General features: G+C 42.2%; 1 protein-coding gene across 2 annotated transcripts in view; it reads left to right on the top strand.

The window, feature by feature from the left end:
- Positions 1–24521, top strand: part of SLC25A33 (solute carrier family 25 member 33) — a 30609-nt gene extending 6088 nt beyond the window's left edge. Inside the window, exons 2-7 of one of the 2 annotated variants that reach the window (XM_060141520.1) lie at positions 3213–3392; positions 15026–15103; positions 17286–17386; positions 19350–19416; positions 22561–22841; positions 24029–24521. In XM_060141520.1, coding sequence (XP_059997503.1) covers positions 3213–3392; positions 15026–15103; positions 17286–17386; positions 19350–19416; positions 22561–22841; positions 24029–24231 — 910 coding nt within the window. In that variant the 3' untranslated portion in view covers positions 24232–24521. Of the gene's footprint in view, positions 1–3212; positions 3393–11295; positions 11409–15025; positions 15104–17285; positions 17387–19349; positions 19417–22560; positions 22842–24028 lie in introns of those variants that run through there. The other variant, XM_060141521.1, reaches the window with a different exon arrangement.
- Positions 24522–27644: the final 3123 nt, after the last annotated feature.

Raw genomic sequence — 27644 nt, 5'->3', positions numbered from 1 at the left:
GACCGCTGCACCCCAGGCTGTATATGCAGAGCAGAAAGCTTATGGTTGTCAGCATTGTGGCATTTGGAGTGTTGAGAGAGGCTTTTCCCGTCACTGTCCCCTTCCCTGTCACCAGCCCCTACTGGTCTATAGATTGAGGGAGCTTGTGAGGCTGAGAGATGGGCACCTTGCTCTGTGTCCAGAGGCGTCCTGAAGGTGGGAGGCTGCTGCATTATTGGCCCATGCCAGCAGCGTGAGAAGGGGCAGTGTGGTGTGCTTGGGAAGGACGTAGGGCTGACTTTCTACCCAGTGCCAGTCTTGTTGCTTCATGGTGGGTGTGGAAGGACACTAGTGGTTTCCATTGGCTTGGTGTCAAGAAGCATGGGGACCAGAGGAAGGAAGGACACCTAGTGCTGCCTGCAAGGTTCCCAGGCCAAGTTAGGCCAAAAGGAGGTTGGGGGCTGGACTGCTGGTGGGCCGAATACAGGGGTTCTCAGTGTCGGGGCTCTTGGGGGGATTGAGCGCCACCCCAGGGAGGCCTGCACACCATTTACACTGACTCATAACGTTCTCTGAGGCCACCAATATACGTAACACATGGCCAGGTGGACCCACAGCTAGACCTGGACCATTTACATAAGACTGCTTCTCTCCCAGTCCCCGTGCCCAGAGAGCCCTAAAAGGAAGGGAAGGAAAAAGAAGACGGAAGAGCAGACCAAGTCCCCTCAGTGTGTTCACGAGACTGAATTTGAACAGCTGCAAGGGTAGGAGAGGCAGGATTCGGTGGAGCACAGCTGAAAAGCAGTGCCAGGGAGGACTGGCCAACAGAGCGGAGGTCTACACCGTCTCTGAATGGAGATTCCTGAAAAGCTCCATTAATGCCTTCTGCAGAGTCAGGGTGGATGGGGCTTCATCCCAGCTAGTTGACCGGGTGAGGGGCCGGGCTAATATTGAAGGTCTTTGCATTGAAGAATTGAGAATTGACAGGACGTTTTTTTCCTACAAAGAATATAATTTGTTGTACTCTGAAGTGCTTTGGACTCAACTTGACTAAATATCTCTAGAAAATTTGGAAAGCCAATCTAGAGAAGGCAGTGTTTTGATTCATATGATGTTATCTCCTCAGACTGATGAATGTCCAGTACATGTGGTTCGTGAAGAAAGAAAAAGCAGTTGAACTGAAAGATTAACATTTAAAATTCTGCTGTGAAATGTCTTAAATTTCAGGAAGAATCTTCTTTGGACAATTTAGTTTAATGTCAGAACTTGTCTTCTAATTAAGAGTATTTTCGTGAATTTGTATCCAACACAGCTTAATGATGTAAAATATCCTTTGGGGGGACTTCCCTGGCAGTCCAGTGGTTTAGACTCCGCACTCCCACTGCAGGGGGCATGGGTTCGATCCCTGGTCAGGGAACTAAGATCCCGCATGCCAACCTGCATGCCCAGCTGTGCAGCCAAGAAAAAAAACAAAAGTCCTTTGGGTATTTTTCATCTAAGATTTTTTTCCTGGTAGATGAGGAAGGGCTTAGCTACTGAGTTTACAGCTGCCAGTGCTTTCCCAGTTTTTAGTTGTTCCCCGCGATGCTGCGAGGCTGCCTCATCCCTCTTGTGGGAGAGGCACCTGGAGAGCCTCAGCTTGCCCCGAAGGAGGCCAGGACCTTTTCACCACCCCACCCCTGCCCTGGGCACGGTGTGTACTGTGTAGAACGGTGGCTGTGGAGTGAGTGTGGCCCACCATCCCCAGGAGGTGCCCGGCTCGCTATCGCTGGGCGTTCGCTTTGTTAGCAGGCACCGTCCGGCAGGCCATCCTCTGATCGGTGGCGTTGGTGTGGATGACAGTTGGCCGAGGTAAGGAGCACTGCTGACCTGGGGACAAACCAAAGGTGGTTGACCCGTGTTGTATTGGAACTTTCTGACTTTCTGATGAAAGAATTTACCCAAAGCTCTGTTTATTTTTTTATTTTTTTTCAGCGACATGAAGTCAGGTTATTGACTTCAGATATTTCTTTATCTTACTCTGGAGCTTGTAAGTTTTCCATTGTTTAAAATGTTATACTGTTTTTCAAGCACATGGCTCTTTTTTTAAAATATTTATTTATTTATTTGGTTGCACTTGGATGTTAATTGTGGCAGGTGGGCTCTTTAGTTGCGGCACGTGGGCTTCTTAGTTGTGGCACGCAAACTCTTAGTTGTGGCATGCATGTGGGATCTAGTTCCCTGGCCAGGGATCGAACCCAGGCCCCCTGCATCGGGAGTGCGGAATCTTAACCACCAGAGGAGTCCCGAACCTGTGCATTTTAATGCCAGGGATACAAAGATGAATACAACGCAGGTCCTGATCTTCAGTGTTTTCCAAAGAGTAGAACCTGTGTCGCTGGCGGTATGGGGGTGGCTTTAGATGGTACAGGACATTGTTACCTAGAACCAGCCCATCAGACGTGCAGTTTCGTGGATATTATTGTTTAAGAAAAGATGAAAGTAGGTATTCTAGGATAAATAGGTGAAAAATATTTAAATTTTAAGTTCAGGTAATATTTCAATATGAACAAATTGTAAAGGGTAGTTTGGGGAACGCTGACCCACAGAGACAGTGCATCTAATGAAATCTCAGAGGATGAATTGATTAGTTCTGACTGAGGGAAACACAAGGACTTAATGATTAAAAAGTAAGCTTTAGTTTGATTTTCAACGGAGTCCAGATTAATCAGATTTTAATGAAAATCTGGGTTGAAATAAACACTGATTTTCAAAATAGTAGCATTACCTGAATAACTATTTTGTTTCACTGTGAAAAGATGCATTCTCTAGAATATTCATTGCAACATGAGAGTGAAATTGGAAATGACATGAACGTCTAACAGTAGGAAATAGGTTAGAATATTTTACACTGATAGAGAGGAATAGTATGCAACCATTACAAATGGTGGCGTAGATGTCTATTGATGTGGAAAGACATTCACGATATCTAGATAAGAAGAAAAAAATGTGAGATTGGAAAAACCACTAATGAAAAGCCCTAAAGGATGTACTAACGTGTTAACTAACAGTGGTTATCTTTTTAAGCTGCTGGAATTTCGACTAATTTTTTTTTCAACTCTTGGTATGCTCTAATTATGAGATGAACATAGGTACCTTTTTTTTTTTTAACAGAGAAAAGTTCAGTTTCCCATTTCATCTGTGTACAGAACAGTGTAGCTTTTCTGATCCTGTTGTGATTTCTTCTCTTACAGGTGTGGAGGCACGGTTGGTGCTATTTTCACTTGTCCACTAGAAGTCATTAAGACGAGGTTGCAGTCTTCAAGATTAGCTCTTCGGACAGTCTATTATCCTCAGGTTCATCTGGGGACCATCAGCGGAGCTGGGATGGTGAGACCGACGTCAGTGACGCCTGGACTCTTACAGGTTCTGAAGTAAGTTCAGTGGCGGTTCCAACTCCTACCCCCAGCCCCCCGCCCCCACTGTCAATGCAGAATGTTTATCAGGCCCATCGGATGGAATGTTCTGTTTGTACAGGCTTTGTCCAAATTTAAGAATTAGGTTTCTGTACCAATACCTTTGAACTTTGACCTTGCTCTCTTGGCCTGAGGGCTCCCTGTGTGCATGTGATCAACGTCCAAGGACAGTTAAAGTAAACCTAACAAAGCAAACCCAACATCCATGTTTAAACTGTTGCATCAAAGTGTTGCTCTTGCCCCAAATCTTCTGAGGGCTAGCGAGAGGCTCTGAGGTGGTGGTGAAATTAAAATTTTTTAAATTACACAAGAGGAGGGTTGTAAATATTTTAAGAGGAAGTAATATGGAAATAAAATGTTGCAATTTTTTACTTTTTATTTGGAAATAATTTTACATTTATAGAAAAGTTGAAGTATATATTTAGTAAAATGGTCTTTAAATTTTTGTTTCATACCTAGGCTATCTGCCTAATTTATTATTTTTACTGCATTAAAATATCTCATTTGTTTACAAAGTAGCTAAATATTCTTAGGTCAAATTTGGCTCATCAGTCTCTATGTGTAAGGCAAAATCAGTAATTCAGAAGAGCGCTTGGCAATGTCTGCCTTTTAGCTTGGGGCCTTGTGCTTTAAAAGAATGTTCAGTAAATGATAGTTGAATTTGACTACACTGATATTCAGAACTCTAGCACTGATCATTGGGAGAGCATGGGTTCAAGAGAGACACAGCTGTGTATGAGTGTGCATGTTTAATTGGGAAGTGTTAGAAAAAGATGCAGTACAGTGGAAGTGCTCTGTCATAATAACCACAACGCTTCGCACTTTGGGCAGAGTTCTGTCACATTTTAGATAAGGCAGAATGGATTGGAAAGCACTTAATTTATTTTTAGGTACGTTTTGTTTGTCAAGCCGACTTCTGAGTCACTCAGGCACCCATGCCAAACACACGTACGAGGGTGCGTCCAAGCTCGGGCAAGACTGGGCAGCAGGGCCAGCTGCCGAGGGCAAGGTCCCAAGTGGGAGAGTCAGAAACCCAACTCGGGAAGGAGGCGGCTGCTACCCAAGACTCGAGGAGAATCTTTTTTTTTTTTTTTTTTAATTGAACGCTGAGAAATGTTGGGGAGGCACAAAAGGCAGAAAGTTAGGGGCAGGCGCAGGGAAGGCGGAAGCACAGAGACGGGAGGCACACTTTTGCTCTCAGTAAGGAGAGAGACAAGCCCGTTTCCTCCAAAAACATGGCTCTGAAGACACCCCATCTCAGTTCGCCTTTTTATAAGTGTAGTCACTAGCAGTGTCTCAAATGACGCCTTTCTTCTGAGGAACTTAAGATGCTTTGGACCTAGTGAAACAAGTAATTTGCCAATTCTGCTAACATCCAAGGTGAACTTCCTCTTACATGCTTGCCAACAACGCATGACTAGTAGATTCATCTACTTAACTGTAACTGGGAAACTCTTGCCCGGAAGTTGAGGGTGTCACCGGGGCCAAGCCCGTAAGGTAAATGGGACTGCTTCTCTAGTTCAAGTGTTTCAGGATGTGTGTTCTGCGCCCCCAGTACCTCTGTCTCTCTATCTCCAATAAATCTCTCTCCATGTATGTTTTTCCCCAATTAGGACAATTGTTTACTAAAATGTAAACCAAAGGGGAAGAAGAACCTCTCCATCTTTTAAAACACATGAACAGTGCCCACACCGCACGCAAGACAACCCATTTTCCTAAGTGGTCTGGTGAGAGACCTTGCCCCCTGCTCCATCCTCAGGAGCAGCGGAGAAACTTCTGCCCAGATGCCTCCAAGGCCCATGCCCCACCCGCCAGTAAAAGCCAAAGCTACCTTCGGGGCCTGCTGGTCTCAGCACCCCTGTCACCCACCCCTCCCATTACTTCCCTGACTTCACCTCCTCGTATTTCCCCTCCCGAACCCTTTCGGCTACATCAGCCTCCTCCTGTCCCTTTAAAAGACTGGGAACTCTGGAACATTCCACATCAGGGCCTTTCTACTGGACATTATCTGCATGGCTGGCTCTCAGTTGTCACCTTTGCGGGAAGGCCTTGCAGTGACCATGCTGTTGAAAACTGAGCCCTTCCATCACGCCCTGTGCCTCCTTCCTGCTTTATTTCTATCCACAGCACTGACCTCTATCCAACACACAGTGTAGTTTACTTATTTATATTGTTTCTTTTCTCTCCCTGCCCCCACCAGAACGGAAGTACCTCAGAGGCAGGGACTTCGGTTTGTTTTGACCCCCGAGGTACCCCCGAGCACTGAGAATGCCGCCTGTCACACAGCAAGAATTCAGGACAAACAGAACATGGCACATCAGTAAGATACTGAATATAAAGAGCTTAACACACAGTCCTCCCCCCACTGTGTAAATAATAAATATTAGCTGCTATCATAATACATACTTTCTGTACTTTTGAAACATAAGAATTATAACTGAGTTCCTTGGTAGCCAAGGCAAAAAGGGGACTCTCATACTACATAATTCTCATCTGGAGAAAGCACACTTGCTCTTCGGGGCAGATGTATGTCATTTCCTGTTAATCAGTTCTGAAAGCAGTCTGTTACCCAGTACTTACATCAGACAGTGTACCAGCATAAGAAGCGTATCTTTTAGGATGCTTTAATGGAAGGTGACTACTTTTCACTTTACCACCACCCTCCTGGCTCATCTGGCTCGTTGGACTGCTTTCTGATTCTTCCACTTGTCACCCCTAGGCTAGGGCAGAGCCAGCTCCTTATCCAGGAAATAGTAAACCAGGACAGAGATCCAGGCCTTTTCTCTATGCCACAAAGCCCATCAAGGTTGTCTGTTAACAGTTTTAGAAGCCATTGGGTTTATCAGATGATTATTCATTTAAAACTAAGCTGCTTATTATTAGTCTTACTCTTCCAAGAAGTACTGCATTTACCTTTTTTTTTTTTTTACTTCTTTTTATTTATTTATTTAATTTATTTTTATTTTTGGCTGCGTTGGGTCTTGGTTGCTGCATGCAGGCTTTCTCCCGTTGCGGCGAGCGGGGGCTACTCTTCGTTGTGGTGTGCGGGCTTCCCTTGTTGCGGAGCACGGGCTCTAGGCACATGGGCTTCAGTAGTTGTGGCACGCGGGCTCAGTAGTTGTAGCTCACGGGCTCTAGAGTGCAGGTTCAGTAGTTGTGGCGCACGAGCTTAATTGCTCTGCGGCATGTGGGATCTTCCCGGACCAGGGCTCAAATCCGTGTCCCCTGCATTGGCAGGCGGATTCTTAACCACTATGCCACCAGGGAAGCCCAAGAAGTACTGCATTTAAAGACTTAGCAGACAACAGAATTTGTGTACAGGAAGTTTATTTTTCAAAGTACAAATCAGTGTTTGCTTGTGTCTCGTGTTAGGTTAACCTATCGGAGAAAAAATATTCTCCAATGGAGCATCAATTACCTTTATGTTTTGAATATAGTTACTTAAAAAGAAAAAAGACAAGATGTTAAAACAATTAGGCTCTCAATATTAAATTTACCAAGGGGTAATTAATAATCCTTTTATTCAGGCATCTGCCTTAAAATGTCTTAGGACTTAGTCTTTTTTTTTCCTAATCAGAACTCCTGTTCTTTAAACTACTTCAGGTTACTTTATTTTTGTTTTTTGAAGTACCTCTTTGAAAAGTAATATGTTAGTGAGGTCGTTTCTCTTTTAAACACTGATGGGTTCAGATGAGAGCTTTGTCCTGGATTGGTCTGTGGTATGCATAGTATGATCTAAAATAGTGAAGAGAATGAACCGCTCCAAACGGGACTCTAATTTCTTTCTGCATTTCTTTCCTAAATGAAAGTTTCTATGACTGTGGGAAAATTAGTCTGAGTCCTAACAAGCTGAGGAGTACCATTTATAGTAGGCACTTGATTGTTCCAGAAAAGTTTTGTAAACATCCAGCTAGGTTAGCAGTTTGAATTATGTAACAGATTTGACTTTTTGCCCACTGTTAATATGCGTAACTATGGAGACAGCCTTTCTGCGGTTCTTAAAAGGCCTGAGTCACTTGAGGACATGCGTTCCCTACTGCATTATAGATGAGCGGCTCCCAGCTCCCTGGAGCCAGAGATTCCCTTAATTGTGTGTAGGTGACCCCTGGGCCGGCTGCACGGTGAACATTCGTGGGGACCAAAGATGGAGTCTGAACTTTAAAAAATGTTGAATATTGACCATTTGAAATCTTTTACATGCTATACTATAAGGTGTAGGTCCCTTCAGGGTGTTATTTGAGAGAAGTTTTGGTTGAGAGAGCCTGGCTTTTTAAAAGCCCAATCCTGTTTTGAGAAAGAGTAACAGTAAAGTATTTAAAGTTGAAAACACTAAACTCTGATGCCTGTATTAAGGACCAAATGGCTTGGTTTTGGCCAGTGTGAAAATGCACTGAAACTCCGTGTCCTTCATTTGGAGTGTTAGGTTTACAGAAACCCACGAATTGTCTTTACCCCAACCCTTGTTTCGTGGCTTTGTGGGCTACAAACATGAGTTCAGTATTTTTATAACCTATGACCTATAGCTTTTTTTTAAGAACTTTTTTTTTTTTGATTATTTCTAACTTACAGAAAAGTTACAGGAAAAGTACAAATAACTTGCTTATATACTCTACCTCAGGTCACTTGTCTTTAACATTTTGCCACATTTGCTTATTTGTTTTTGGTCTATATACATACAGGTTTTTTTTTCTGAACCATTTGAAAATAAGTTACATTGCATTATGTCCCTTTACCCTTAATTCTTTAGCATTTATTTCCTACAAAAAGGATATTCTCTTAAAACCACAGTACAGTTTTCAAATTCAGGAAATTTAATACTGATGTACTGCTTTTTAACTACAGTCTATATTCCAGTTTTATCATTTATCTATTGTTAAGCGATTGATTTAGCACAAGGGTTAAATTTTGTTTTAAAACTCTGTTCCTACAAATATGTCTTCTGTTTTCAAGAACTTTTTCAGTGAGGCTTTCTGGGTTTTTTTTGTTTGTTTAACTGCTTTATTAAGATGTAATCTACATGCCATACAACGTGCCCACTTAGAGCACACAGTTCTCCTGTTGTAGTATGTTCAGAGTTTTGTGCACCCATCACAACAATTCTAGAACGTTTTCATCCCCACTATAAGAATCCCCTAACCTGTTTGCAGTCACTCCCCATCCCTAGGACTCCAGCCCTAGACAACCAACTGCTAATCTTCCTTCTGTCTATATAGATTTGTCTCATGGATAGTTCATCTAAATGAAATCATACAGCATATGGCCTTTTGTGTCCAGGTCCTTTCACTTAACCTACTTTTTTTTTTAAGATTTATTTATTATTTATTTATTTATTTTTTGGCTGTGTCGGGTCTTAATTGTGGCATGCCGGATGTTTGTTGTAGTGTGCGGGCTTCTCTCTAGTTGTGGCTTGAGGGTTTTCTCTTGTCTAGTTGTGGCGCGCAGGTTCCAGAGCATGTGGGCTCTGTAGTTTGTGTCATGCAGGCTCTCTAGTTGAGGTGCGCCAGCTCAGTAGTTGTGGCGCATGGGCTTAGTTGCCCCAGGACCTGAACAGATACTTGGACACTCACGTTCATAGTAGCCAAAAGGCAGAAGCAGCCCAAGGGTGAACAACATGTGGGGCATCCATATAATGGACTTATAATTTAGCCTTAAAAAGAAGGAAATTCTGACACATGCTATAACATAGATGAACCTTAATGACACTGTGCTGAGTGAAAGAAGCCAGTCAGAAAAGGACAGTTACTGTAGGATTCTACTTGTATGAGATCCCTAGAGCAGTCAAATTCATAGAGACAGAAAATAGAAGGGTGGTTGCCAGGGCTGGGGTGGGGGGATGGAGAGTTAGTGTTTACTGGGTATGGAATCTGTTTGAATTTTATTTTATTTATTTTTTTAATACAGCAGGTTCTTATTAGTTATCCATTTTATACATATTAGTGTGTACATCTCAATCCCAATCTCCCAATTCATCACACCCCCGCCACTTTCCTCCCTTGGTGTCTATCCGTTTGTTCTCTACATCTGTGTCTCAATTTCTGCCCTGCAAACCAGTTCATCTGTACCATTTTTCTAAGTTCCACATATATGCGTTAATATACGATATTGGTTTTTCTCTTTCTGACTTACCTCACTCTGTATGACAGTCTCTAGATCCATCCATGTCTCTACAGATGACCCAATTTCATTCCTTTTTATGGCTGAGTAATAGTCCATTGTATGTATGTGCCACATCTTTATCCATTCATCTGTCGATGGACACTTAGGTTGCTTCCATGTCCTGGCTATTGTAAATAGTGCTGCAGTGAACATTGGGGTGCATGTGTCTTTTTCAATTATGGTTTTCTCTGGGTATATGCCAAGTAATGGGATTGCTGGATCATATGGTAATTCTATTTTACTTTTTTAAGGAAACTCCATACTGTTCTCCATAGTGGCTGTATCAATTTACATTCCCACCAACAGTGAAAGAGGGTTCCCTTTTCTCCACACCCTCTCCAGCATTTGTTTGTAGATTTTCTGATGATGCCCATTCTAACTGGTATGAGGTGATACCTCATTGTAGTTTTGATTTGCATTTCTCTAATAATTAGTGATGTTGAGCAGCTTTTCATGTGCTTCTTGGCCATCTGTATGTCTTCTTTGGAGAAATGTCTATTTAGGTCTTCTGCCCATTTTTGGATTGGGTTGTTTGTTTTTTTAATATTGAGCTACATGAGCTGTTTATATATTTTGGAGATTAATCCTTTGTCTGTAATTTGCAAATATTTTCTCCCATTCTGAGGATTGTCCTTTCATCTTGTTTGTAGTTTCCTTTGCTATGCAAAAACTTATATTTCATTAGGACCCATTTGTTTATTTTTGTTTTTATTTCCATTACTCTAGGAGGTGGATCAAAAAAGATCTTGCTGTGATTTATGTCAAAGAGTGTTCTTCCTGTTTTCTTCTAAGAGTTTTATAGTGTCCAGTCTTACGTTTAGGTCTCTAATCCTTTTTGTGTATGGTGTTAGGGAGTGTTCTAGTTTCATTCTTTTACATGTGGCTGTCCAGTTTTCCCAGCACCACTTATTGAAGAGACTGTCTTTTCTCCATTGTATATCCTTGCCTTCTTTGATAGATTAGTTGACCACAGGTGCATGGGTTTATCTCTGGGCTTTCTATCCTGTTCCATTGATCTATATTTCTGTTTTTGTGCCAGTACCATATTGTCTTGATTACTGTAGCTTTGTAGTATAGTCTGAGGTCAGGGAGTCTGATTCCTCCAGGTCCGTTTTTTTCCCTCAAGACTGATTTGGCTATTCAGGGTCTTTCGTGTCTCCATACAAATTTTAAGATTTTTTGTTCTAGTTCTGTAAAAAATGCCATTGGTAATTTGACAGGGATTGCATTGAATCTGTAGACTGCTTTGGGTAGTATAGTCATTTTCACAATATTGATTCTTCCAATCCAAGAACATGGTATATCTCTCCATCTGTTGGTATCATCTTTAATTTCTTTCATCAGTGTCTTATAGTTTTCTGCATACAGGTCTTTTGTCTCCCTAGGTAGGTTTATTCCTAGGTATTTTATTCTTTTTGTTGCAGTGGTAAATGGGAGTGTTTCCTTAATTTCTCTTTCAGATTTTTCATCATTAGTGTATAGGAATGCAAGAGATTTCTGTGCATTAATTTTGTATCCTGCAACTTTACCAAGTTCATTGATTAGCTCTAGTAGTTTTCGGGTGACATCTTTAGGATTCTCTATGTATAGTGTCATGTCATCTGCAAACAGTGACAGTTTTACTTCTTCTTTTCTAATTTGTATTCCTTTTTCTTCTCTGATTGCCGTGGCTAGGACTTCCAAAACTATGTTGGATAATAGTGGTGAGAGTGGACATCCTTGTCTTGTTCCTGATCTTAGAGGAAATGCTTTCAGCTTTTCACCATTGAGAATGATGTTTGCTGTGGGCTTGTCAAATATGGCCTTTATTATGTTGAGGTAGGTTCCCTCTATGCCCACTTTCTGGAGAGTTTTTATCATAAACGGGTGTTGAATTTTGTCAGAAGCTTTTTCTGCATCTATTGAGATGATCATATGGTTTTTCTTCTTCAGTTTGTTAATATGGTGTCTCACATTGATTGATTTGCATATATTGAAGAATCCTTGCATCCCTGGGATAAATCCCACTTGATCATGGTGTATGATCCTTTTAATGTGTTGTTGGATTCTGTTTGCTCGTATTTTGTTGAGGATTTTTGCATCTATATTCATCAGTGATTTTGGTCTGTAATTTTCTTTTTTTGTAGTATCTTTGTCTGGTTTTGGTATCAGGGTGATGGTGGCCTCATAGAATGAGTTTGGGAGTGTTCCTTCCTCTGCAATTTTTTGGAAGAGTTTGAGAAGGATGGGTGTTAACTCTTCTCTAAATGTTTGATAGAATTTACCTGTGAAGCCATCTGGTCCTGGACTTTTGTTTGTTGGAAGATTTTTAATCACAGTTTCAATTTCATTACCTGTGATTGGTCTGTTCATACTTTCTATTTCTTCCTGGTTCAGTCTTGAACGGTTATACCTTTCTAAGAATTTGTCCATTTCTTCCAGGTTGTCCATTTTATTGGTATAGAGTTGCTTGTAGTAGTCTCTTAGGATGCTTTGTATTTCTGTGGTGTATGTTTTAACTTCTCCTTTTTCATTTCTAATTTTATTGATTTGAGTCCTCTCCCTCTTTTTCTTGATGAGTCTGGCTAATGGTTTATCAATTTTGTTTATCTTCTCAGAACCAGCTTTTAGTTTTATTGATCTTTGCTATTGTTTTCTTTGTTTTTATTTCATTTATTTCTACTCTGAGCTTTATGATTTCTTTCCATTTATTAACTTTGGGTTTTGTTTGTTCTTTCTCTAGTTCCTTTAGGTGTAAAGTTAGATTGTTTATTTGAGATGTTTGTTGTTTCTTGAGGTAGGATTGCATTGCTATAAACTTCCCTCTTAGAACTGCTTTTGCTGCATCCCATAGGTTTTGGATTGTCGTGTTTTCATTGTCATTTGTCTCTAGGTATTTTTTGATTTCCTCTTTGATTTCTTCAGTGATCTCTTGGTTATTTAGTAACATATTGTTTAGCCTCCATATGTTTGTGTTTTTTACATTTTTTCCCTGTAATTGATTTCTAATCTCATAGCACTGTAGTCAGAAAAGATGCTTGATGTGATTTCAATTTTCTTAAATTTACTGAGGCTTGATTTGTGACCCAAGATGTGATCTATCCTGGAGAATGTTCCGTGCGCACTTGAGAAGAAAGTGTAATCTGCTGTTTTGGGATGGAATGTCCTATAAATATCAATTAAAGCTATCTGGTCTGTTGTGTCATTGAAAGCTTGTGTTTCCTTATTTATTTTCTGTTTGGGTGATCTGACCGTTGGTGTAAGTGAGGTGTTAAAGTCCCCCACTATTATTGTGTTACTGTTGATTTCCTCTTTTATAACTGTTAACAGTTGCCTTATGTATTGAGGTGCTCCTATGTTGGGTGCATATATATTTATAATTGTTATATCTTCTTCTTGGATTGACCCCTTGATCATTATGTAGGGATCCTTGTCTCTCTTAACATTCTTTATTTTAAAGACTATTTTATCTGATATGAGTATTGCTACTCCAGCTTTCTTTTGATTTCCATTTGCTTGGAATATCTTTTTCCATCCCCTCACCTTCAGTCTGTATGTGTCCCTAGGTCTGAAGTGGGTCTCTTGTAGACAGTATATATATGGGTCTTGTTTTTGTATCCGTTCAGCAAGCCTGTGTCTTTTGGTTGGAGCATTTAATCCATTCACGTTTAAGGTAATTATCGATATGTATGTTCCTATTACCATTTTCTTAACTGTTTTGGGTTTGTTTTTGTAGGTCCTTTTCTTCTCTTGTGTTTCCCACTTAGAGAAGTTCCTTTAGTATTTGTTGTAGAGCTGGTTTGGTGGTGCTGAATTCTTTTAGCTTTTACTTGTCTGTAACGCTTTTGATTTCTCCATCAAATCTGAATGAGATCCTTGCCGGGTAGAGTAATCTTGGTTGTAGGTAGGTTCTTCCCTTTCATCACTGTAAATATGTCATGCCACTCCCATCTGGCTTGTAGAGTTTCTGCTGAGAAATCAGCTGTTAACCTTACGGGAGTTCCCTTGTATGTTATTTGGCGTTTTTCCCTTGCTGCTTTCAATAATTTTTCTTTAATTTTTGCCAGTTTGATTACTATGTGTCTCAGCGTGTTTCTCCTTGGGTTTCTCCTGTATAGGACTCTCTGCGCTTCCTGGACTTGGGTGGCTATTTCCTTGCCCATGTTAGGGAAGTTTTCCTTTATAACCTCTTCAAATATTTTCTCCGGTCCTTTCTCTCTCTCTTCTCCTTCTGGGACCCCTATAATGTGAATGTTGGTGTGTTTAATGTTGTCCCAGAGGTCTCTTAGGCTGTCTTTATTTCTTTTCATTCTTTTTTCTTTATTCTGTTCTGCAGCAGTTAGTTCCGCCATTCTGTCTTCCAGGTCACTTATCCGTTCTTCTGCCTCAGTTATTCTGCTATTGATTCCTTCTGGTGTATTTTTCATTTCAGTTATTGTATTGTTCATCTCTGTTTGTTTGTTCTTTAATTCTTTTAGGTCTCTGTTAAACATTTCTTGCATCTTCTCGATCTTTGCCTCCATTCTTTTTCCGAGGTCCTGGGTCATCTTCACTATCATTATTCTGAATTCTTTTTCTGGAAGGTTGCCTATCTCCATTTCGTTTAGTTGTTTATATGGGGTTTTATCTTGTTCCTTCATCTGGTACATAGCCCTCTGCCTTTTCATCTTGTCTGTCTTTCTCTGAATGTGGTTTTTGTTCCACAGGCTGCAGAATTGTAGTCCTTGCTTCTGCTGTCTGCCCTCTGGTGGATGAGGCTATCTCTGGAATCTGTTTGAGAAGATGAAAAAGTTCTGGAGATGGATGCTGGTGATGGTTGTACAACAGTGTGAATGTACTTATTGCCACTGAACTATACACTTAAAAATGGAAAATGGTAAAAAATTTATGTACCACAGTAAAAAAGTTTTTAAAGAAAAAGCAGGCACAGTATTCTCTTTGAACCTGAGATACTAAGCGTTAGCTTTAAAGAGCAGTCATCGTCCCATGAAAGTTACTGAATTCTTCTGTTCCTCATTTCCCTGTTTAGGGCTCTCCTGTAATGGGTAAAGATCTAGAAGATAGGTTAGAAATAAGGAATAAATCCAAAAGAAATACCATCCAAAGAAATTTCTCAACCTGTTTCTCAGTGAATCTTTTCATAACAAGGACATCATTTCCTGTATCAGACCCTTTGCTGCTCTCTGCCTTCCTGGGATGTCGGTGGGTAGTGCAAACCCTGAACACCTTGCTCCTGCCTGAACAAGGGAGATTTTGAAGCATGTTTTTTCACTGTAGTAATGAAAGCAGTATTCATCAGTCTTCTGATTTTGTATTGTAATATAATCAGATAAGACCCTGGGGTTTTGTAAACATTCTGTTCTTTATTCAGGGAGCTAATGTGAAGGCTGAACCCTTATCATTTTGCACAGGCCTTGCCTAAGGTTTTTAAAGATACATCTTTTCTCGTTATTCAGGTCGATCTTGGAGAAGGAAGGACCAAAGTCACTTTTTAGAGGCTTGGGTCCAAATTTGGTTGGAGTTGCACCATCAAGGTAAGCATTAGTCTTTCAGCTAGCTCACTGCATACAGTATCTAATACCCTGAGTCCTTTCTTACTGGAGGGGCAATACCGCTAGATGTCTAGTTTCTTTTTCCGTGGGGGATTTGCCAAAGTGCATCTGACATATAGAAGTAGTGATAACTGTTGGCATGTCTTTCAGTGTGTGCGTGAGAAAGAGATTCTTGGTTATTTTATTCTTAAGTGGAGAATTATTCTGCTCCCGTCACGTGGTGTCTTCTCTGAGTGTTTGCTACTCTAAGGATGGCGTGTGGTCAGCAGCGTTGGCATCACCTAGGAGCTTGTTAAAACTACTCGATCTCAGACCACACCCCAGACCTGCATCAGAATTTGCATTCTGCCAAAACCCACAGGTGATTCATATGCACTTGGAAGCACTGATCTAAAGCAATTTTAAAGGCTTCCAAGCTTACTTTATTTAAAACATTCTTATTTGTGTTACAAGGTTTAATTCTCTTTAAAGCTTACTTGAATATATCAAGCTGCATTGTCCCAATGCAGTAGCCCCTGGTCATGTGGGGCTACTTAAATCAATTAAAATTAAAAATTCAGTTCCTTGGTCTCACCAGCCACATTTCAAGTTACTTAGCATTCATATGTAGCTAGTGGCTCCTGCATTGGAGAACATAGGTATAGAACATTTCCATCTCTGCAGAAAGTTCTTTTCGACAGTGCTGATACAGAGGATAGGCGTGTGTGGATATGAAAGTGAATGTCTCTGCGTGTGTGTGTGTGTGTGTGTGTGTGTGTGTGTGTGTGTGTGTGTGCGCACGCGCATAGCAGCTTATCTGTGAAAAGTAGGTAAGAAACTGCTTCTAGAAATTACCTCCTGGGAGGGGGAGCACAGTGACAAGGGTCACTTATGTGAATCCACATAGTACTTGAATAGACTTTAAGCAAAATTCATCTTTATAACAAAAATGAGAATTTTGTTTTATACAAAGTTAAGACTAAAAGCTTCTAGAATACTTGCATATCAGTGCTCCAGTTTATACGCAGATCTCCTGAGGATGTTGTAACAATGCAGAGGTCCAAGAGGGAGGGGATATAGGTATACATATAGCTGATTTACTTCATTGTACAGCAGAAACTAACACAACATTGTAAAGCAATTATACGCCAATAAAAAAATGCAGATTCTTACTAAATCCTTTTGTTCCTTTGGAATTCTGTAGCTTATGTGTATAATCTATTGAAAATATAGAAAATACTAGTTTGTGAGGTTATATGAGGTATGCATTGTTAAGAGAAGGCAAACATACTGCATATATGTAGTAAATTTTTTAAATGGAGTCAGATCTACTTGTGGACAGTGCTAATTTGGTAACACCTGTCAATCTGATATAGAGTCCTGGCCACCACACCCATTTAGAACAGTTGGGACCTAGAAAAAAACGAAAGACTGTTTTCTAACACATTCATGATATGTAGTCAGGATCCTAAGTTGAAAAATACATTCTGTAATTGATCCATGGGCCAGCTGAAAAAAAGCATTTTCCCTGACATTGCTGGTGAAGAAGCAGGGAAAATCACAGCCAGGCTCTGCTCTCCAGCCCCAACAGGAGAGGAGACAGAAGCGGGGAAGCAGACAGAGGCAGAGAAGACCGGAGAGCCAAGGTGGGGCACCCGCCACCCCCAGCGGTCCCTTTTTGGGGCTGGGAGCACGTCAGTGGAGGGTGCACTTGATGAAAACACGTGTGCCACCGTACATGTTCCTATGTGATCCTGAGTCATCAGGAATAAAGTTCACAGTACATCTGACATACTCATTTTGGTGTAAGGCAGGACAAGTGTGGTATGTTTTAGAAATGTATTATAAATTTTAACAGTTGTGGTATATGTTGGTGCTTAAAAGGATTGGCATTCATCCAGGATGAAGACTGTAAACGGACTTTGTATGTATATTACCAAAACCTCATTTTCCTCAGTTGTTTTGGGCACTCCCGTCATCATTGAGTACTTTCTGGAGGGCCAATCAGGAGCTTCCTGAAGATGCCTGCAACAGGTTTTGGTTTTTAGCACAGATAAGGTCAAGCTTTCGGTTACATGTTAACTTCTTTCCCATATTGCTAAATTTTTCAGGGGTTGTGGAAGGACATACATATTATATAGCGTCGAACCAATGTCTTGATAGCATTCTCTCTTTGTTCTAACAGGGCTGTGTACTTTGCATGCTACTCCAAAGCCAAAGAGCAGTTCAATGGCATTTTCGTGCCTAATAGCAATACTGTGCACATTTTCTCAGCTGGCTCTGCAGGTATGTTACCGTAGTGAGTGGAGATGAGTTGCTCACTTTCCTAAAGCATGTGTTGTACCAAACAGCTTTCTCCAGGAATTAGAAATTAGGTCTCTGCTTCTTTTGCATCTAAAATCATTTTCCTAAAGCTTTATGTTAGAAGTGATAAAACATGACTGTTTGAGAGCGGTTTGTAACTTGCTTCCGTTTCCTTTTACCCTGAAGCTTTTTATTCTCCCTCAAAATTGACATGTTCTCATGCATGCTACTGGTTAGTGTGATGTATCTTTTAAAGGAATATTAATGTGTTTTCATGCCTTTTTATTACATTATTTTCTAAAGTTCAAGCTGCTTTTTCTGTGGCTCCCGACGGTGTCTAGCCTACCCTGAGTACAGTTGGCACTTCTGTCCTTAACAGTTGGATTCTATGATGAGGGCTCAGGGCTTGTAGCGGGATTCTTGCAGTAGGATCAGTGATAGATTAGGTAGCTTCTGTTCTTTTTTGAGGGAATCATTCCACCTACCATGGAAAATTCACAAAAGGATTTTTTCCCCAGGAAATACTTGGCAAAAACATGGACATGTAGATTGCTGAGAGAAGACTGTGTCTTTTTCGATGTAAATTTTATGTCTATTTCAATAGAAGGGTGTTTTAGAGAATTAAATTGGCATTTTATGAAAACTTTCTACCCTCCAAGTTGTACATACCAGTCTTGTCCCTGTTACTCCAAATAAACGTACTAGTAATCCATCTGAGTAGTTACGGATAATAATTTCTGGACCCCAAATGGGAAATGACATTAGCAGAGCTGCTTCACAACAAGAAAGGTGTTTTACAGAATACGGAGCCTGAGAGGAGTGCGTGGGGTTCAGAGGAGGCCAGGCTTCACTGCCAAGGCCGATAGGGAGTTAGCCATACGCGAAAGGCTGTGCCCCAGTTTTGTAACTTTTGCAAAATTAACATAGAGGAACCTTGGTAAATAAAACAGACCTGGAGGGAGATTTTTTTTTTTAATGAAGTCTTTAATTTGCTGTTTTAAGGAGCTAATGTTGCTGTTACTGTTTTTTGTTTTGTTTTTTTTTCCTCCTTCCTGGTAACATTCAGTTTTTTGGGTTTTTTAATAATTCTAGTATAGTTGATTTACAAAGTTTTGTTAGTTTCAGGTGTACAGCAGAGTGATTAGTTTCTTATGTATATACACACACACATATATATTCTTTTTCAGTTTCTTTTCCATTATGGTTTATTATAAGATATTGAATATAGTTCCCTGTGCTGTACAGTAGGTCCTTGTTGTTCATCTGTGGAGGGAGATTTTTAAACCACTATCTAGGGTCCTGTTATCTAATCAATCTACTTAGGCTGTGGAGGGGATGAGGTATTCCAGAGGACTGACTGCGTGTCAGGTCAATACTGCTTTTTTGGTTGGTCTGGAATGATTAACAATATTAAGATGGAGAAGACTTACTTTAAAAATGGTTACTATAGGCAGATCAGTCTTAAAACTTTGATTTCCTAAAATGGTCAGGTATTAAAATGGTGAAGTTTGGATTCAGGTAAATGGAGATTTAGTTTCTTCTATTTTAAGTTATGTATCAGGTACCCTTTTGGATAAGACCAGCAACTTTTTAAAACAAATTATTTCTGAACCTGAACCTTTCAATTGAGTTTTAGAATAGTTTCGTATATATTTACCAATGGAACCACATTAACAGGAATATCAACAGCACCACCTAGCGGCTGAATGGACTAGACAGGGCTCTAGAAAATAGATCTATGTTAGGTCCTACATACCAGTAGATGTTACATTTTAGGGGACTATAGCTTCCATCTGTAGTATGGAAATATAACTGCTTCCTACCATCCGTTTTTATTATTAAGCCATTGAAAGCCTGATTTCGAAGTTTATCACATGGAATAGACAGCTTTAATAAGCATTGACTCTGTTCACTGATAACATTTTCTATTCTTTTTTTCTTCCAGCTTTTGTCACAAATTCCTTAATGAATCCTATATGGATGGTTAAAACCCGGATGCAGCTAGAACGGAAGTAAGTTGTTAATTGTTCCTTCCTTAATATAAGAATTCTTAGGGTTTTTTTTCTTCCACCAGTTCCAGCTGTGGAGTGAGATCGTCCTTAGCCATCCCCATCCTTGTTTTGTCTGAATATAAGCATATGTAGAAACTCCTTTTGTCTTGAGGTTGATACTGCCAAGCCTTGTGGGGAGACAAAGGCCAACAGAAATAACACACAAGGGGGTGTCGAAGTTCGCTCAGTTGTGGCCCCTGATCTACAGGGTAGTCGGTGGGTCTCTGCTCCTGGATGACCCCACCGCCCCCAAGTTGGAGTGCTGCGGGCTCTCCTCCAGGTGGCCTCTCTTTCAAGTGGGAAGATGCCAGGAAGGGCAGAACAGCAAATGCCCCTGGTCTCTGAAGGGGCATTCTAATCTCCAAGGCCCTCAGATATCCGAGATTCCTGTGCTGAAACTAGCCAGGGATTCTTGGGATTTTTCATGCTGTGGGTTCTCTTGGCAGTCTCTGGTGAAGGCTGCAGGTGCTTTTTAGAACAATATTTTTAAAAGAGTGAAAACCAATTATTGAAATACAATTATCAGTGGGGTTTTTTTTTGTTTGTTTGTTTTTTTGCGGTACACGGGCCTCTCATTGTTGCGGCCTCTCCCGTTGCGGAGCACAGGCTCCGGACACACAGGCTCAGCGGCCATGGCTCACGGGCCCAGCCGCTCCGCGGCATGTGGGATCTTCCCGGACCAGGTCACGAACCCATGTCCTCTGCATCGGCAGGCAGACTCTCAACCACTGCGCCACCAGGGAAGCCCAGTGGGGTTTTTTTTTAATTGCAATATAGTAATATAATTCTTTAACACATTAAATAACAAAATCAAAGAGCAGCCCCATAACTATCGTAATTTCAAGTTAGTGAAGATGGTAAATGATGCTTTGTGATAGGATTCTAAGAGCCCTTCTGTTACTAGGTTGCCTAGAAACGTTGTGTGGGGCGCTGGAAACTTCCAGCTAGTCCAGTCTAACCTTAAGCTACCCAGTAAAGAAAGCAGGGGAGAGAGCGAGCAAGTGCGCCCCCTGGAAGTGGAGCTGGGGTCTGCCTTAGCTTGTTTTTTCTCTTCAGTGACCCCCATAGCCTCTGAATTGGTCTTTGATTCTGTGTTTCCCCTAATCCATTCTGTCTGAAAGAACCTTCTAAAATGCATCAGGTCTAATCATTTTGAATAGATTGCTTGCTCAGAATCCTTCGATGAATGTCAGTTACTCTCAGGGTCAAATCCTCACTCCTCAGCTTAACATTCAAGGTCCTTTGCGATTTTCTAAAAATGTCATGTGCTCTCATGCTTCCATCTCCCTGAATCTGCCGTCCCCTCACCAGGAATCCCGTTTCCCCTTCTTGTCCCTCAAGAACACCTTGTCCTGCAAGCTGCAGACCAGTGTCCTCTCCTGGAAACCTTTGGCAATCGCTCCCAGTTCCAGGTGTGCATACAGTGTCCTAATGTCACTTCTGTTTAGCAGCGGATAAATGCATGAGTCAGCTGAGAGCCTTCCTTTATACGCATTCTTTTAAATCTGGCTGGAAATGACCCGTGCTTAGGACATTTGAAAGCCATGTTTGTGTGGGCTCTGTTAACATAGCCCTCAACAATGAGTATTTGTTGCATGCTTCCTGTGCAACTAGTCACAGCAGAAACAGCAGGGAATAAGACATGGGCCTTGCCTTCCAGAAGCTCACAGCTTCACAGAAAATAAAAGAGAATTCTAGGCTGGTGCGATAAGAGGCCTGAGGTGCTCCAGGACCCTGGAGGGTCCTTAATGCAGTCTGGGCAGGACGTGCAGCCAGGGAGGGGCTCTTGTGGCATCCACCCTCCCATCTACAGGATAGCTGGTGGGCAGCGGCGGGTGTGAAGGTGCCTCAGGCAGGGAATCTGCTGTGCAGAAAATCTGAAGGCAAGAAAGCATTGTTCATTCCGAGCAGCAGAAAGAAGGGGTGTGTCCTGCATGCAGATATGCTGGAGAAGGAGGGAGATAAGACGGGAGAAGCCAAAAGAGAGGGCCACATCCTTAAAAGCCCTGGGGAGGAATGGGCGTTTGGACTCGGCTTTATTTTGAGGCAGCAGTGGTTCAGGGGGCCTGTCTGTCCTCCGTTAGAGGATATTTGGCAATGTCTGGAGATGTCTTTCTCTCTCGCGACTTAGGTGGCATCTAGTGGGTGGAGGCCAGGGCTGCTGCTAGATATTCTACGAGGCATAGGCCCGCCCCCAGCGGAGAATTACCTGGCCCCAAATACCTATAGTGCCAAGGTCGAGGAGCCCTGCCCAAGAGGGTGTTAAGCAGGGGAGCGAGGTGCTTGGCGTTTGTGTCACAAAGGTCACACCAGGTAGGGGGTGGGGCTGGGGGGCCCAGGACACTGGTCTGCTGCCCCACAGGGGGGCCTCCCACGTGCGCCCAGTGTGAACACTGTCCAGTCCTGGGATTCTGTTTGTATCCCGGCGGTTTATGAAAACTTCCTGTCGTGGGATAGGAGCATCCAGGCCGAAGGCTTTTTAGTTGTTGTAGAGTCTATTCTGTTTATAATTTTACAAATGTAGAAATAATGGAATCAAAATACACCCTTTGGAGACTAGAACGATAAGAAAGAATACTCACACTCACCACCCTGTCGGAATGTTGGGGAGTTTTTCCTTCAGTATTTTCTTAAAGCATATGTGTACAGTAATCGCAATTATACTTTACGTGTAATTTTGTCCAGCACTTCCCCATATCTGACTGCCTTCACAACTGTTTTAATCTAGTATATGTACCACGGTTTACGTATCTATGCCCATGTGTAGACGTTGGGATTGTTTTGATTCTGTTGCAGTCGTATTTTCCTCTGATGAACACCTTCCATATAGCTCTTTCCAAAAGTAGATCGAAGACCCTGAGCACGAGTCTGTGACCCAGTACAGGTGCATGTCCCATCCTGTGGGCCTGTCGGGTGTCCCGGCTGATGGGCCTGGCCTCACAGCAGGCCGGGCTCAGCCAACCACAGACCAGGGAAGACTGTGGCACCCACCATGCAATTTCTCTTTAGCTAATCTTTGTGACTCGGTGCAGCAGGCGGGCTCCTGAGCAGACGGGCTCCTGAGCGTGGTGTCGTAACGGCCTCTCGTTGGTCTCCTTTGTGCAGAGTGAGAGGCTCCAAGCAGATGAACACGCTCCAGTGTGCTCGCTATGTTTACCGGACAGAAGGCATTCGTGGTTTCTACAGGGGACTAACTGCCTCGTACGCTGGAATTTCAGAAACCATCATCTGTTTTGCTATTTATGAAAATTTGAAGAAGTATCTGAAAGAAGCTCCCTTAGCCTCTTCTACAAATGGGACTGAGAAAAACTCCACAAACTTTTTTGGACTTATGGCAGCTGCTGCTCTCTCCAAGGGCTGTGCTTCCTGTGTCGCTTACCCCCATGGTAGGTTTTGCTTTTCCTTCCGGAGCAGGAAAATAGCCATCAGTTTGTGTCAGTGTATCCAGACCTCCGTAGCTCAGGTGGACGTGCAAGCACCTGCAGGTGACAGGGTAGCTGAGCCCAGCTCGGCTGGCTTCAGCTCACGTATGCAGCTCACGCGGGCAGTGGGAGCTCCGCTTTACTTGGCTGCGGCAGATTGTGGCCAAAACTCGGCTGTGTGGAATGTGGGCCCTGGGTTGTGGAACTTCTGATGTTTCCAAAGAAGCCAAAAATCTGGATTTTATTTAAAATTCCTCAATTTAAAAAAATGATGTAGGAGCCAAGCTTTAAAAAAAATTTCAGCTTCCATTTTGAATGGAGTGCTGAGGAAAACTACTTTGGGTAAGTTTACTTTTTAAGGAATTAATAATAGACCTAATGTTCTACTGAACTACTTTTAAAAGAAAAAAAAAATAGCTTATTTTATTGTGCCATGAAAAACAGGTTTTGTTTTCAAACACCCGCTGCACTGTCAGCTGTGACAAATGCACATGGTCAACTTCTCACAGGTCATTGAGTCCCCGTCATGTGCTGGGGCACCGAGCAGCCCCACGGGCTTGCAGAGAGGGGGTTGGTGCTCCCGGGTCACGTGCCCTGAAGTCCACTTGACAGGCAGTCACAGGTGTCATGCTGTGGGTGCCAGGGTGAGGCAGGGCCAGGTGGGCAAGGGTATGAAAAAGGAGGAGGCTGGACGGAGTGGAGAAGGGTCCTGGTAGGAGGAGAAAGTTGGGGAGTACATGGAAAGAAAGTTTTGTTGGAGATGTCACCATACGTGATACAAATACACCTCCAGGGAAATGACAGTGTTTACTTCACTGAGAGTAGAAAACTGTAAACTATCTTAACATTGAGTCCCATTCAAACTAAGCTTATTTTTTAAACCCCTAGAAGTTATTTGGTGCTTTTGTATGTATACATCAGTCTTGGGACAATTGACCAATTCCCTAATTGACCAATTCCCAGAGTTAGAAAATGTTCTGAAAAGAACTTTTCATGGTCTCTCTGTGACTACCCCAACCAAATAGAGCTGAGGTGGCGAAGAGCCATGGCTGTACGTGAACGTTTGTAAAGCTGTGTGCTTCGCGTTCTCTGCACATGTTGCTTGGAAGTACAGTTCATCTGTAGCCTGAAATGTGTGTTTCTCTCTGCAGAAGTCATAAGGACACGGCTCCGGGAGGAGGGCACCAAGTACAAGTCTTTTGTCCAGACTGCTCGGCTGGTCTTCCGGGAAGAAGGCTACCTGGCCTTTTATAGAGGACTCTTTGCCCAGCTCATCCGGCAGATACCAAATACTGCCATTGTGTTGTCTACCTATGAGTTAATTGTGTACCTGTTAGAAGACCATGCTCAGTAACAGACCATAAAATTGTGGTCTAGAAGAATAAAACTGAGAAACTCTAGAGAATTTTTTTTTTTCCATTGATGTGTAGAATGTTTGAGACTGAAACAGGAAAGGCCGTAGACTATCTGGCTTGTGTCACCTGTTGGACATTTCCTTTTGGATTCATGCTTTCTGGAAGGTTTATTTTCATTAACGTTAACAGTTAATTATAACTTTTGGTTGTTTTTGTTTTGTTTTGTTTTAACTTAAGAGAATTCAGGATAAAGCAGCCAGTAAATTAAATCATGGTATTTAAGTATAAATTTGTTTTGTGTCCTCTTTTATGTCCACCCATAGGGTAAACTGTAGCTAAGGACTTCAGTGAAGCATAAGCCTAGAAACGCAGAGAAAAACTATCAAGTCAAGGTACAGTTGTTTTCTAGTCTGACTAAGATCCTGCACTGCGGGACCGGTAGGAAGCGCCACATCTTGATGGCACAGGGCAGACCAGGACAGACTCCCCAGCTAGTCTCCAGAAACCTCCCACAGATTGATCATTGAAGCTCTCCGGCTGCTGAGTTTAAAAAAATAAGTACAGCTTCCTGACACTAAATATTTTAAACTATAAACCTTTTCCAGAAGTTATCCTCTATCCCCAGTTTGAACCAAAGGCAAGAGTTTTTTTTGTTTGTTTTGCGTTACGCGGGCCTCTCACTGTTGTGGCCTCTCCCGTTGCGGAGCACAGGCTCAGCGGCCATGGCTCACAGGCCCAGCCGCTCCACAGCATGTGGGATCCTCCCGGACCGGGACACGAACCCGTGTCCCCTGCATCAGCAGGCGGACTCTCAACCACTGCGCCACCAGGGAAGCCCGAAGGCAAGAGTTTTAAAGAATAGTTTACCAATTACCTTGGCCCTGGATGTACTTGCCCCAGTTCAGCCTAGTCAAGCCCAGGTCCCTTGTGAGAGTGTCAGAGGGCAGCCTCCCGAGTCAGCTGTAAGTGTGGAACGTGGCGCGTCTGCAGCCCTGTTCTCGGGGCTCCACCACTGGAGAAGAGGGGCAGGGAGCACGGTTGACTGCCCACCCCTAGGGGAGTGCTCTTTTATTCTGACAGGAGGCGTTGGTGTTGTTTAAATACCCTAGAATTTAAGGTTAAAAAGTTAAAATCCTAGAAATGAGAAATCACCAGTTTTAAACCCCCCCTCATTTTTAAAGGAAATTTAATAAAGGACAGAAAGATAATAAGACAGAAGGCAGGTAAGATAGATGGTCTTCCCATGAACTCTTCCACTGGAATTTGCATATACTGTACATTAAGGTTATTTTTCAATCTGAATATCTAGAAAGATACTTGATTCTAATCACTGATGCACTGTCACATCAGATTCAGTGGCAGATACTCTGGTAGGAATGAGAAGAGGTTATTTTCAAATTGAAATACAATTGAGTTTAATTCTCTTCACCTTTGGTCATAAAGGAGGTTGGTTGGTGTTTTTGAGCCCTCTAGCATAATTTGCTACAACTGTCAACACTAAATGGAAGTCAAAGTAAATGACTTTAGTCAAACTTCAGTGATTCTACGATGCGTGACAGCAAAGATATTTCTATTCCAGAAGCTCATTTTAACTGGTTAATAGTGGCACTTAGCAACACCTTCCTATTTTAATGTTCATACGAAAGCCTGAATTTTTCCTCAAGATTTTATCTAATATGAAGGTCAAAAGTTAGGTTGCTTAATATTCACTAGTTGGGTATGAGAATTATTTGGAAATAATTTTCACTTACACATTCTTGAGGTAATAAGTTTGACATTAATCTGGTATAATTTAGTTCTCTGCTTCTGCACCAGGGCATTGAAATGAAAGAAATGTTGAGTACCAGAAGTAGGAAGAGAACAAGCAGGAAGAAAGTGATGCTTCCTCTATAAAGGGGCTTACTGGATTTTAAAGTGGCATATATCACTGAGCTGTTAGTGGAAAAATCCCATGATTGATTTCTCTCTTTTCCACAAGCTTAGTCACTGACATTTCACCATTTTTCAGTAGTCATACGTATAAGACTTTTTAAACCCTCGTTGCTTATCCATGTGTGCCATGCACTGTGCAAGGTGTTACTTACTTTCTCATTTAAATTAATTCTGACAAACTTGTGAGGCACGTATTACCATCATGCACATTTTACAAATGAGAGAGGCTCTGAGGCTTGCCTGGCTCGCCGGAGATAAGTAGTAAACTGGACCAATCATGGGTTTGTGCTGCTTGCTGAGTAGATGAATGTAAGGTGGAAGGGGCATCCGAGCCTACGCAATGATCTGACTCTGAAGCTAAGGTACAGCAAACCATTCCATTCAATTCACTTAAGGCTTACGATTCCACCCCAGTCAAGGTGAGCTTCTAGCCATGCCCAGGACAGAACTGTTGGGTGCATTCTTTGTCCACATAGATCACAGAGCCCTTCCTTTGAGTGGGACGTTCTGCAGACGATCTTCCTTGGAAATAGAATGGTGCTTAAATACAACGCCTCACATTTTGAAGGGAAGCTTCACTGCTATTCATTCATTTGTGGTGAAAGCAGAAATGAAGCAAAGGAAAGCCTCTACTCTGACACTTAACTTACAAGAAAGTGGAGCGTCCAGGCAGACTCTCATCACTGCCCAGGCTTCGTGCCCTGTTCCCTTGTCTGCAGTTCCTGGTGAAGGCACAGGACTAGGATGTGGGACAGATTAACCAGCAACAGGAAACAGGAAACATTTGCTGCTAAATCACCCATCACTGTCCAGGACGGTAAGGATTCTAATGTTGACCTCAAAAAACACGAATAGTTGTGAAACACTGAAATAGATATTGCGGAATTAAATACAAATATTCCCAACTTGAGCTTCTTTTTTTTTAAGTTATAAAAGTAATTTAGCACAAACCAATAATACTAAAACACTTTCATGAAGTGAATCTTCACCCCCCCGAGGTAGCTGTTTGCAGTTCAATGTTAACCATCGTCTGTTCCAATAAACATACACATATTATAGGAGTTTATTCAAACTTAGGTATTATCAAAATTAATGTGCATGTTGCTTTTTTTTTTAAGTGTTTCATCCCTCTAGGCCAATACCTATAGCTCTGACATTCTAATAGTTGAATTACGTTCCGTAGCATGGCTGTCCCATGATCTAGTTACCTTCCTCCCTATGGCAGGAGTGGGCGGGGTTCATGTTTCTGCAAACTAATTTTTTGACCATTGGAGTGGCTTCAGTGGAAGCGGCTTAAGAAGCTCCGACTTGCCGTAAAACAGCGTCGCGCGCATAGGCCCGGTTTGGCTAGGCGTTGGGAAGACAGGACTAGCCGGGGAAAGACTTATTAGCCCAGGATGCTGAAGTTGGGGCGCCGGGCGAGCGAAGCGGGAGCGGAGAAGGGCCGGGCCGGGCCCCGCGCCCCGCGCCCCGCGCCCCG

Source organism: Lagenorhynchus albirostris, chromosome 2, assembly GCF_949774975.1.
Source record: "Lagenorhynchus albirostris chromosome 2, mLagAlb1.1, whole genome shotgun sequence".
Classification (NCBI taxonomy): Eukaryota; Metazoa; Chordata; class Mammalia; order Artiodactyla; family Delphinidae; genus Lagenorhynchus; species Lagenorhynchus albirostris.
This window is presented reverse-complemented; position numbering and strand designations above follow the sequence as displayed.